We start from the raw sequence: 13,328 nt of genomic DNA on the forward strand, positions 1-13,328 counted from the left end.
TTGTGCACAAGTGAAGTGCAAAGGACATGCATATAATAGATGGAAACAGCATTTTGCTTCTTAACTACCCAGTTCTGGTTTTATTTGTTAACCAGGAATCAAATGCATTTGTTATCCTTCACTTTTTATTACACTTTATAGAAAGCAAAATGCATGATACATATATATATAAATGGGATTAGGGTCGAAACTTAAATATCAAAACGAAATTTTACAAATTTATTTAAAATGTTGAATTTTTTTTACCCAATGGAGAAATTCAACATTTCATAAATATGAAATCAGTTTTCAGACCCATAGAGGTTTTACAGAAGTAATTTTGAACTTAACATGCCTTTAATTGACCAGTTACACCTAACTTTTTACAGTCAGACAAATAACATAATAGGGCCAATTCTCATCAATTCAGTGATTTCCGTTTGGTTGAAATCTGCAGGGTATGCATCCTTTGGAGAAGCATAGACTTATTGACAGCAACTTCTACATTTCCATGTTTAACTATGCTTGTGCATCCTTCAAAATTTCAGTCAGTTTCATAGATTGGCAAAATCCTAGAGTTCTGCTCATCTTGTTTATGGCTCAGTTTAGTTGGAGGATGGACATACAAACTCCATACATTTTCTTTTAGAATTCTTATTTTCTCTTTAAACAGTCTAATCTCTTTTTATGTTGCAGCATGTATCACTGGGAATCTGGGTTAGGAACATAGCAGAGTTAGAATGACAAGCAAAAGTCCTGATCCAAACATCATCTGACAGGAGAAGGGAAGTTTTACTCAAATAATTGGATTTTTTAGCTCCATTGAGGATGAGCATGTGACAAGTGGGTTCAGAACTTCATGCCACCAATCAGGTAGTCTACAACCAGGCTATTATTACTGAGATGGCACAGGGAGGGTAAATTAAGTTTTCCTAAAGACCTATCAAGACCTATTGTCAGAAGTCACCTGAAGCCTCTCAGTCTTTCAGGGACTAGGGTAACAGATCAGGTGGTCAGAGCTCCAGGCAAACTTCAAGGCTCATCACATGAGCCTGTTTCAGTTGCAGCTGCAGAACATGCTTTGAAAGATTCCTCCTCTTCAATGATTGGTTGCTAAGTGCTGTTTTTATTTCAAACCATAAATAGCTGGAGAGAGGTGCCTCAAGAATCCACTCTTTCTCTTGCCTGAAAAAGGAGCATGCATTTTTTTCAGTGCTGAAGGGCCTATTATTGGTCCAATTAAGTGGCCAGCCTTCCCTTCAGACACTCATAGTTAAATTGGGGTCAATCATTGCTGGGTGATTATTTCCACAGCAGTGGGAGGTTCTGATGTTAGGGTCTGAAAAGGCAAAATCCTGTTCCCATTAACAACTACTCACCCTCCCAGTCTGATTGTTACCAACTCTTTTGTCTGTCCAACTGTCTTTCTCTTCCTTTGGGCTCTATCCTATTGTTTACTCCCTATCCCACGAATCTCCCTATTTTCTGCATATAAACTGACGTTTTCCCGGCCACTATCAGTTCTGAGGAAGGGTCACTGGACCTGAAATGTTAACTCTGTTTTCTCCTTCACAGATGCTGCTAGACCTGCTGAGCTTTTCCAGCAACTTTGTTTTTGTTCCAAAATCCTGTTAATGTCAGCACCTAATTTTATCTTTCCGAGCTGAGCATTTTAAGAGTGTTCTTAATGTATGTGTCAGCAAGGTGACAAGTGGGAGACTCACTGTTGAGTCATAGCGTATGGGTTAAAGTCCAACTCCAAGATATAGGCAATTCAGAGGAAGTGCTACACAGTCAGTAGGACAGTCCTTTTACTGACTTGCCCATTCTTGGGGTGTTAGCATCGAAGGCAAGGCCAACATTTATTGCCAATAAATCACTGCCCTCAAGAAGGTTGTGGTTGGTTGACTTATGAATTACTGTAGTCTATGTTGTGTAGATATGCAACAGTGCAGTTCAGGAATTCCAGAAAATTGACCTAACAATACTGCAAGAGCTATTATATAGTTCAAGGATGCTGTGTGACTTGAGAGGGTGACTTGAGAGGGTAACTTGTACCTGGTGGTGTTTGCATTCACATGCTCTGATTGTTCTCGGTGGTGGAGGTTGCCAGTTTGAAGGAGTCTTGGTGAATTGTTGCAGTGCATGTTGTAGATGGTATGCTTTGCTGACACTGTAAGCCAGAATGCTTTAGCTGGTAGATAGGGTGCCAATGGAGCAGGTAGCTTTGTCCTGGATAATGTTAAACTTCTTGAGTGTTGTTGAAGCTGTACTCCTCTATATGACTTGTTGACAGGACATAGCTGAACAATTTCCATGTTATCGACTAGATGCTTGTGCTGTACCTGTGCTGGAACTAGGCTAGTGTGGGGCACACATCATCAGTACTACTGCTAGCATGTTGTCAGGGCTCAAATACATTTGTATCCAATGCTTTCTCTCGTGCCTTGCTATAATATGCAACACTTCAATGGATGTTAAATGAGGCCGGGTCTGCCTTTGCAAGTAGATGTAAAAGATCCCCTAGCACAGTCTTGAAGAGCACAGGAGTTATCATTGTCAACTGACCAATATTTATCATCAAGTAACATCAAAAAAGGTTTCCTGGTCATTACCTCATTTCTATTTGTTTATTCACTCATGGATATGGTCAGCATTTGATATCTAGTTGCCCTAGAGAAGGTGGCGATGAGCTGCATTCTAGTACTGGCGCAAGTGGTATAGGTACAACCACAATTTTTTAAACTTGATACAACTAAATGGTTTACTAGGCCACTTCAGAGGGCAGTTAAGAATCAATTATATTGCTGTGGTTCTAGAATCACAGATAAGAATGGCATTTTTTTGTCTTAAAGAACATGAGTGAGCCAGATTTTAACAATTATTTGATGGCAATCATCAGCCTTTTAATTCCAGATTATTACCAAATTTAAAGTCTACCATCTGCTGTGGTAGGATTGGAAACTGGTTCCCAGAAATTGGTCTCTGGATTGCCTGTCTAGCAATAATTCCACTTGGCTACTGGCTCCCCTTAAAGGCTTTGGGATGTCCCGAAGTTGTGAAAAGTGCTAGAAATGCAAGCTAGTTATTTTTCTTAAATATCCTGAAATTACTTTGTTGCTGTTGTGGGTCTTCACCTTTAGACTTTGAGAAATAGAGACTGCAAACGTCTCCAAAATGCATTAAAAATGATGCAAAGAATAATCTGAAACAGCTAAACAAAGGCAAACCTGATCAGAAGAATAACTGAATAAAATTAATTACACTAGGTAATGACATTAATACAATACTGACCATTATGAATTTAACAGAGTTCTTTTTTTAAACTGATGAAGGAAATATCACAGCAGTTGGAAACTCTCATAAGGGGATCTGTCTTCAGTTGTTGAAATTGCTCTTCTTTAAATATAGATTAAAAAACTACACTGACAACATAAACCTGGCTTACCATATTCAGAACTTATAAGATGAACACTTAATTCTTCACTTTTAAAGGCCCTTTTAACTTCAATTTTCTTCATCCAGTTTCCTGATTTCAGCAGGGCCGAATCCCTAATGTTAGAACAAAATCAGAATTAGCCAGCACCTGAATTTCCTGCCCATGCTTGGACTGTGTTAGCTGCTACTTTCCTACTGATACATACATAAGGTATTTATGGGTCTAGGCCTCCTGGGTAGTAATGGTAATAGCCCAAAAAGAGAGAATCTGCTGGAAGCCTACTCTGACTCTATTCTACCACTTGAATTTATTTGTAAAATCCCCAATCTGTTCCAAGGGCTTCATTAGCACACTAATTATGACACTTCAATCTCATTAGCAATGCTCACAACTCTTCTAATCTCACTGCAGCGCTGGTAAAATTTCCTATTCTGTGGGGTAGGTTGCAACATGACGGTGGGAATCCTGTTGGTAGCCTGCTCTGCAAACTACATAACACCTCAGTTTGGGTAATTGCTCAAGTGTTTGTGGTCTACTTCATATTAGACAAGCAGCAGCATAGATTCTATACTGGGCATTCATGGAAGCAAAATTATTTTTGGTTTGTGATAACTCCTAAAAAGCCCACAGGAATCATAGTTAATCTCTCTGTGGAGCTCATTGAATATGAGTTCCCTTGATAACAGGCAGCTGGAACTCATCACTTGAAACCTTTATAAAGGAGACCCTCTTCTCTGTTGATTTTCTGCACCGCTTCTGCAGTTATATTTGTGCCCAGGTATCATTAGAGAAGGAGCATGATGCTCTTGATGTCTTTAGACACAGGTGGGCACCATTGGGAATACAGTGTCTTATATCTCCCTCCAACTTCATTTTGATTTAGTCCCTTTTTGCTGTCCCTAGCCTCTCCCTCACCTTGGTGGTTTTTAAAATTAATTCACAGAATGTGGGCGTCAGTGACTGGGCCAGCATTCATTGTCTGTCCCTCATTGCCCAGAGGGCAGCTGACAGTCTACATTGCTGTGGGTGTGGAGTCATATATAAGCCAGACCAGGAAAGGTTAGCAGATTACCTTTCCTAAAGGCTATTAGTGAACCAGATGGGTTTTTCCTGATAGTCGACAATGGTTTCATGGTCATCATTAGACTTTTAATTCCAGAATTTTATTGAATTCAAATTTCACCATCTGCCATGGTAGGATTTGAACCCAGATCCCCTGAACATTACCTGGGTCACTGGATTAATTGTCTAGCAAAACTATGACTGAGCCATCATCTCCTCTACTCATGGTGTTGTCTATAATTGGCTTTGCTCGTAGATACTCAGTTGGATGCATGCGTGTTTTTACTGGTGGTGGTTCTAATTTAAAAAAAAGCAAACAAAAAAATGTTATGGTTATTTTAGCAGTGGGAAGGTGCTCAGTTGTGTATGATAACACTGCTGGGTAGAAAAAGAAATGCAGACACTCTTTTCCTTATCCTTGGACCAGGACACCTGGGTTCAAGTCCCACCTGCTCCAGAGGTGTGTAATAATATCTCTGAACACGTTGTTTACAAATACAAATAATACTTTTTTTATCCATTTGTGGGACGTGGGCGTCGCTGGCTGGCCAGTATTTCTTGCACATCCCTAGTTGCCCTTGAGAAGGTGGTGGTGAGCTGCCTTTTTGAACCGCTGCAGTCCTCCTGCTATGGGTTGACCTGCAATGTTATTAGGGAGGGAATTCTAGGTTTTTGACCCAGTGACAGTGAAGGAGCGGTGATATATTTCCAAGTCAGGATGGTGGGTGACTTGGAGAGGAACTTGGAGGTGATGGTGTTCCCATATATCTGCTGCCCTTGTCCTTCTAGATGGAAGTGGTCGTGGGTTTGGAAGGTGCTGTCTGAAATTTGGTGAATTTCTGCAATGCATCTTGTAGATAGTACACACTGCTGCTACCGAGCGTCGGTGGTGGAGGGAGTGAATGCTTGCAGATGTAGTGCCAATCAAGTGGGCTGCTTTGTCCTGGATGGTGTCAAGCTTCTTGAGTGTTGTTGAGACTGCACTCATCCAGGCAAGTGGGGAGTGTTCCATCACACTCCAGACTTATGCGTTATAGATGGTGGACAGGCTTTGAGGAGTCAGGAGGTGAGTTACTCGCTGCCGTATTCCCAGCTTCTGGCCTGCTGTTGTAGCCACTCTGTTGATGTGGTGAGTCCAGTTGAGCTTCTGGTCAATAGTAACCCCCAGGATGTTGATAGTGGGGGATTCAGTGATGGTAACGCCATTGAATGTCAAGGGGTGGTGGTTAGATTGTCTCTTATTGGTGATGGTCATAGACTGGCATTTGTGTGGCGCAAATGTCACTTACGAACAGGTTGTTTACAAAATAGGTTAAAAATAATTATAAAGTACACCAATGGTCTCAAATGTTAAAGCAGACCCTATTGCCCATAATGGGCTTTGCTTGTCAACAGTTAATTGGCTACACAGGTGTTTTACTGGTGGTGGTTCATAGTTTTCAACAAAAATAAATAGTCACGGTGATGTTGGTGGTGGGAAGGTCGCTCAGTTGTGTGTGTTAACACTCTGGGTAGAATATAAAATAAAAGCAGTCCTATTGCCCATTCTGAGGAAGGGTCACCGGACCTGAAACGTTAACTCTGTTTCTTCCTTCACTGATGCTGCCAGACTTGCCGAGCTTTTCCAGCAACTTTGTTTTTGTTCCTGATTTACAGCATCCACAGTTCTTTCGATTTGGAGTAGATTTGTAGCTCAGGTTTTGGGTGTTGTGATTGGTTGGCTCGCCGAGCTGGTTCGTTGTTCCGCAGACGTTTCATTACCCTGCTGGGTAACATCATCAGTGCAGCCTCCGATAAAGTGCCATTGTTTTCTCCCGCCTGGTTTTTAAACTCTGGAGTCCGTTGAGCTGGATTACCTCACTCCACTACGAAGGAAAACTGGAAGTGGGGTTATCCAGCTCAACAGACTCCAGAGTTTAAAAACCAGGCGGGAAAACAGAATGACGCTTCATCGGAGGCTGCACTGCTAATGTTACCCAGCAGGGTAATGAAACGTCTGCGGAACAACGAATCAGCTCGGCGAGCCAACCAACCACAACAGTTCTTTCAGTTTTTATTCCCTATTGCCATTAATGGGGTTCGCTTTTAAATAGTTAATTGGCTACATGAGTGTTTTACTGATGCTGATGGCTAGTAGTTTACAAAACAAAACAGTCATGGGAATTTTGTGGTGGGAAGGTCACTCAGTTATCCCCAGTGGAGGGCTCTCTATGTGGGAGGACTCCCACTTTTCATTGGGGACTTGGGGCGAAGGGTGTTGCACATAGCAGTCTCTTATAACTACAGATTATGGCAGTTCATGGGCTCCCAGCCCAACTATTTATTTTGAGGTGCTGAAGAGTCTGTGGATCATGTTTGTATTGGTTGCAGCTGACTTCACTCCCTTTTCAGTTATTTGAAAAGTCTTTTTGTTATGTTTTCTTTGCACTTCAGCCCTACGCTCCTGATCTTTGGGCATCCGGTATGGAAGGGGTGGTTGGATCAGAGGACCTCCTTAAGGGTCTGCTCCTGGGTCTGGACAAGCTGGCTATAAATAGGTCCAGGCAGTGAGCTGTGGAGGCCAACTGTCTGCATCTCTTCCGTGGTTACATTTGTGCCAGGTGTCCTTGGAGAGTGGGCACATGGTGTCTATCAATGTTCTCACTGTCTTTAAAGAGAGGTGGGCACTTTGGGAGATACATTTATTTCCCCCTTCAACTCCATTTTGATTTAGTCCCTTCCCACTCTCCTTACCCCAACTCAATTTTGATGGTTTGCATTGCATATGAGCTTCTAATTGGCTTCATTGGTGATTACTAATAGTGGTTTATAGTTAAAAACAAAAAAAAAGTCATGGCGATATGGTGATTTTGTGGTGTGAAAGTCATTTAGTTGGGTGTGTTAACACTTCTGGTTACACGAGAAAAAAGCAGATCTGGACCCCATAACTTTGCATGTAAATACCTAATTGGCTGCATGGGTAATTTACTGGTGGTGGTCAGGCGTTAGAAAAAAGTCATGGTAATCTGGTGGTGCGAAAGCCATTCAGTTGTGTGTAATAACACTTCCGGATATGAAAAAAAGGGGATGGGTCTATAGAACTTTCTGTCCCAGTCTGGTATTAGCCTATGTATATCATGAATAATTGCCCTATATTGGTGTTCGGCGAAAAACTATGTTCCTTTCCAGATGGGTTTTCTGAGTTATTACAGGCTTATTACAGTTATTAAAATTAAAATTTCTACACTCCAAAGTTTTTCTCTTCCAGTACCAAGTACAAATCCCAACCAAAATGTTAAGTATGATGATCACGTTCAGACTTCAACTAGGATTTAGTCAATTAATCACACAATAGACAAACAATAATATTATCAACTTATAAATAGGTCAACATCAAAATACTTTGTGAGTTATCTCTTCAGGACCAGTGGGCAAATTCAAAGTCACTGGCATGATTTTTCCTTTAATATCAGCACTAACATTCCTTTTGTGGGATTATCCTTCCATTGTAGTCTGCTGCTACCTAATGAACCTGTGATGGTATCCTAATGCCCTGTAGAAAATATCATGCTGTACTCCATTGCCATTTGCCAACCACCCCAATAATGGAATTTTCTCTGTATTCAATTAATAATTTTAAATCCAAATTACTAATGTAACCACATAAGGGTTAATTACTTAAATTCATGAAGAAAAATGGGTCTGATACACATCCAATGTGGAATCCAGACAGATTTCTTGGATGGGAGTACTGCAAATGTATTAGAAAATTTATAAATGGTTTCTGGCAAACAACAGGTAGTTTTAATACCCAATGTAGATTGAATGCAGACACAGGGTTGAGGTTTTAAATGTGACAAGTAAGTTTTGAAAAATTAACTAGTTCCATTTGCAAGTTTTCAGATGATTCTGCACTATATGGCTTAATAGATTAGATACTTGCGTGATTTTTCGTTTATAGACAACTTGGTTGTCTGCATCTCCGATGATTAGGGAAGTGTGGTGATTGTCAGGTGCTGTTCTCTTTTCCCGTAGCTGTTGATAATTTGTTAAGGTGATTTTCACAATAATTTCTGCCACTGATTCATGGTATCTTGCAAGCTTCAAAAGAAAAAAAATCCAAATGAATGAATGCATAACATACTTTATAATAATCAAAGAGCTTAAAAACCTCAATGAATGAAGTAAAAACCGAAAGAACTGTGGATGCTGTAAATCAGGAATAAAAACAAAGTTGCTGGAAAAGCTCAGCGGGTCTGGTTGCATCTGTGAAGGAGAAAACAGAGTTAATGTTTCGGGTCCGGTGACCCTTCCTCAGTTCTGAGAAAGGTCTGAGTAAGAACTGAGGAAGGGTCGTCGGACCCGAAACATTAACTCTGTTTTTTCCTTCACAGATGCTGCCAGACCTGCTGAGCTTTTCCAGCAACTTGTTTTTGTTCAATGAAGGAAGTGTTCTATTTGTGATTTTCAGCAATATTTTAAACACAAAGAGTACTTGATTTCACCATCGTGAATGATCAAAATCATCCTTTGTATAAAGAATTCAAGTCATAAATAATTACAATTATTAACAAGCAAAATATGAACAAATCACTTCTTTCTTGTAAATACTACTGCGCATCCATTTGACTGCAAAGGAAATGGCACAATACCAATAATCCAAAGATTACCTGTTCAACACTGAGCTCATACTTTGGGAGATGAAGAACAGATTCTCTTATTTGGTTTCCAAAAGGAGGGTGTCTGTTTACAATCTACAAAAATAACAATGACCATGATTCTCCACTTTCATAGAACTTTTATATATTGACTATAATGCAATAAAATGTATGTGAATTAAACTAAGTCAATGTTCCAAACATTTCTACAACACATAGTAAACAGATCAATACAGCATGGAGAAAATATACTTGATTTTATCTTCATCAGTTTGCCTGTTGCACAAGCACCTGTCCACAGCGACCACCACAGAGACTTCGTGGAAACAAAGTCACGTCTTCACATTGACAATACCCTCTATCATGTCATGTGAAACTACCACTGAGCTAAATGGGATAGATTTCAAACAGATCTAGCCATTCAGGCTGCAGGCCATCAGCAACGGTAGAATTGTATTCCAACAAAACCTGCAACCTCAGTACACAGCATATCCCTCACTCTACCAGTACCAATAATCCAGGGGATCAACTCTGTTTCAATGAAAAGTGCAGGAGCCCACGCCAGGAACAGCACAGGGCATACCTAAAATGAGAGGTCACCCTAATGAAGCTACAAAACAGGACTCTTAATATGCCAAACGGCATAAACAAATAATAAGCAGGGCTAAGCAATTTCATAACTAACGGATCAAGTCTAAGCTTTGCAGGCCTGCCACATCCAGTTGTGAACGGTCGTGGACAATTGAACAGATCATTGGAGGAGGAGGCCCCAAAAGTATCCCCATTCTCAATAATATGGGAGCTCTGTAATTCAGTGCAAAACACTAGGCTGAAGCATTTACAACAATCTTCAGCCACAATGCCAAATGGAAGATCCAATTCAGCTTCCTCTAGAGGTCCCAAGCATCACAAGTGTCAGTTTTCAGGCAATTTGATTCATTGCACGTATCAAGAAATGGCTGAAGGTACTGGATACTGCAAAGGCTACAGGCCCTAACAACATTCTGGCAATAATACTGAAGACATATGCTCCACAACTCTCTATGCTCCTAGCCAAGCTATTCCAGAGCAGCTACAACATTGGCATCTACCCAACAATGTAGAAAATTGTCTAGTTATGTCCTGTGCACAGGAAGCAGGACAAATCCAACCTAGCTCTTGATCACCAGTGAAGTGATGGAAGGTGTCATCAACAGTCTGATCAAGCAGCACTTTCTGGGCAATAACCTGAAGTTCACTGAAGCTCAGGGTATACTGCAAGGACTATTAAACTCCTGACCTCAATATAGCTATAATTCATACACTGACAAATGAGCTCAATTCTAAGGTGAGGTATGAGTGACTGCCATTGGCATTAAGGCTGCAGTTGACTGAGTGTCACATTAGAAAACCTAGCAAAATTAGAGTCAATGGGAATCAGGGAAAGATCTCCATGGGTGAAATCATACCTGGTACAACAGAAAATGTTGGAGGTCAGTCATCTCAGCTCCTGGATATCTCTGCAGGAATTCCTCAGGGTAGTGTTCTGAGTCCAACTATTATCAGCTGCTTCATCAATGACCTTCCTTCCTTATAAGGTCATAACTCAGTTTGCCGATGATTGCACAATGTTCAACACCATTTGTGATTCCTCAAATACTGAAGAGATCCAAAGGAAGCAAGACCTGGACAATATCCAGGTTTGGCCCAAAATTGGCAAGTAATGTGCGCATCACACAAGTATCAGGAAATGTCTATCTCCAACAAGATGGAATGTAGCCATTACCTCTTGACATTCAGTGGCATGTGGTGTTGTGGTGGTGTAGTTGTAATGCAACCTGACTAGCAATCCAGAACATTAGGCCAATGTTTTGGCGACATGGGTTCAAAAGCCACCATGACAGGTGGTGAAACCAGATTCAATAAAAACGTGAAATCTGTGAAATTCATTGCCGCAGAAGGCTGCGGAGACCAAGACATTGAGCATATTTAAGACAGAGATAGATAAGTTCCTGATTAGCAAGGATTATAGGGAGAAGGCAGGAGAATGGAAGGGTGGGGCAGGCTTGATGGGCCAAATGGCCTAATTCTGCTCCTATATCTTATGGTCTTCTTCCATAAACAGGGTTTGATGATGCTTCATGAAACTTATAATAACCAAGCAATACCTGACAGATAGGAGAAAGAGAGAAAAAAATAAAAGCACAGGGTGCTCCATGAAAAAATATCAGGGGAGATTTATTTATATGAATAAAGAATTGGTTGAAAAATTAATACCAGCTCTAATTCTCTTGCATTTGTGTCTTCTATCTTCTGGAATGTAGTAAGGCCTGCATTTACCATAGCATTGGACAAAGTAGGACCTGTAAATAGAATAACAACGGGGAATTACATTGTGCATCACTTTTAAACTTTAGAAATGTTTTAGGTGATAAAATCTATATGATACATTAACAACCAGGGGTACATTATAGAAGACTTTTAAGGGAACAGGAGTGAGTATAAGTGAAGGATAGTATTCACAGAAGATTAATTTCTCTAGACTTGTACTTTTATTATAGAACTATGAAATATTTAAAATCTGTGTTGCTCTTTGGTGATTTGAAGCATCAAAATTGAAGGGGTCCATGTATTGTCTACATTGATCCACGTTTTTACAATGGTCAACCAAGGAATTTGTACTTGGAATACTTACAGTAAATGAAGCTAAAGGTAAGGGATGGTGGTGGTTATGGAATACTTTGCAGCTTCACACAGTGAACATCTAGGATCAAGACAATTCAGTTGTTTGTATTTGTATTTTGAGAGTCTCTAGTATGAAATAAGGAAGTCGTCCTTAAACGATTTACTATAAGTTTTGAAATGAAAACTTTTTTTGCACTGGGCAAACCAGCATGCTATGAAAGTTATAACATTTAGGGAATAGAATGTTCCATGTGTTCTTGCATTTGAATGTTAGTGAATAATCCATTTTAGACAGCTTGATGGAGGCAGTCAGAGGAGAAGATTGCTACCTTCAGGCTGCTAATCAGTCAGACATTTTGTGCATGGAGAAGTGACTCCATCTCGAAAAGTTGCCACTAGGTTCAAAAAAGGAACCAAAAAGTTCCAAGTCATTCAGACTCGGAAAGTCTGGTGAGCCAGAAGGTGCACCTAAGCATTTGGATTAGGGGTCAAGAAAAGCTCTGGGACCAGCAGGCATCGTAGAAGAAGCCGTGTGCCATCAATAGTTCAGTGCAACTCAGAGCAAAGTGAAGGTGCCCACAAGTTGTTTTTGCATGGTGAAGTTGAGAAATATTTGAGCTTGGAGAAATGCAAGGACAGCACCAGTTTGGTGAAGCTAGTTGAAAAAGCAGGAGTTGTGCCTGTGAGTAGGTGTGAGTAGGCAGTTTTCAGAATCTAAGGGAGTACAGCTCTGGGGAAGGAAGGTGAACTGCCAGTCTCTGAAGAAGTCCACAATGGAGTGGCTTTTGAGGAAGTTCTGAAACTAGTTCTTCAACAGTGAAGAATTGGAATCCCTTGCAAAGTTTGTTATGACCAGGGTGGGGAATGAATTGGCTCTCCTCTTTTAAGCCCCTTGGTTTGTCCAACAAAATGTTAATTATTTTTAGCATACAGTTTAATCACACTTTAATTGAAATGTAGTCGCTAGATTATAATTAAGGAGTCACTTACAAAGTTTTTTTTGTGAAAGAAAGGAATTTTAATATTTACTAACCTGGAGTAAAAAATGACACACGCAACATCCAACACACATAACAGTTGGAAAGTTTAAAAGGGGAGAGTGTCTAATACAATAGGAAGATAAAGAATATGCAGATTAAAAAGTTCTTAGAGCCCTCAAGTTGATACAGTTGAACCTGAGCCTACTGCTGTTTAGTTGGTGTCCTGTATACTCAGTGGCAGTGAAATTTATAGAATTATTGATTTCTCAGTGAATGGATATTTTTCTAATTTATCACTGGTGCTGGCATTTGGGATGATGAGAACAAAGCAGGGAGAGTAAGAGTTCCAATACTTGCTGCTACCGATCCACTATCTTTCTCCATTTGTTTGTTGCCCTGCCAAGCATATTGAAATACCTACGCTCGGTTCGCAACAAACAACTGCACCTCCCAGTCGCGAACCATTTCAACTCCCCCTCCCATTCCTCAGATGACATGTCCATCCTGGGCCTCCTGCAGTGCCACAACGATGCCACCCGAAGGTTGCAGGAACAGCAACTCATATTC

At 40.5% G+C, this 13,328-nt stretch overlaps 1 protein-coding gene across 1 annotated transcript in view; it reads right to left on the minus strand.

Moving 5' to 3' along the window:
* Window positions 1-653: 653 nt before the first annotated feature.
* hfm1 (helicase for meiosis 1) overlaps window positions 654-13,328 on the minus strand; it is a 107,924-nt gene continuing 95,249 nt past the window's right edge. The window contains exons 23-27 of the mRNA XM_048601544.1: window positions 11,374-11,459; window positions 9,130-9,213; window positions 8,403-8,560; window positions 3,428-3,531; window positions 654-751 (exon numbers count right to left, since the gene is read on the minus strand). Coding sequence (XP_048457501.1) covers window positions 654-751; window positions 3,428-3,531; window positions 8,403-8,560; window positions 9,130-9,213; window positions 11,374-11,459 — 530 coding nt within the window. The remainder of the gene's footprint in view (window positions 752-3,427; window positions 3,532-8,402; window positions 8,561-9,129; window positions 9,214-11,373; window positions 11,460-13,328) is intronic.

The sequence above is a fragment of the Rhincodon typus genome, chromosome 10 (genome assembly GCF_021869965.1).
Source record: "Rhincodon typus isolate 14 chromosome 10, sRhiTyp1.1, whole genome shotgun sequence".
NCBI lineage: Eukaryota > Metazoa > Chordata > Chondrichthyes > Orectolobiformes > Rhincodontidae > Rhincodon > Rhincodon typus.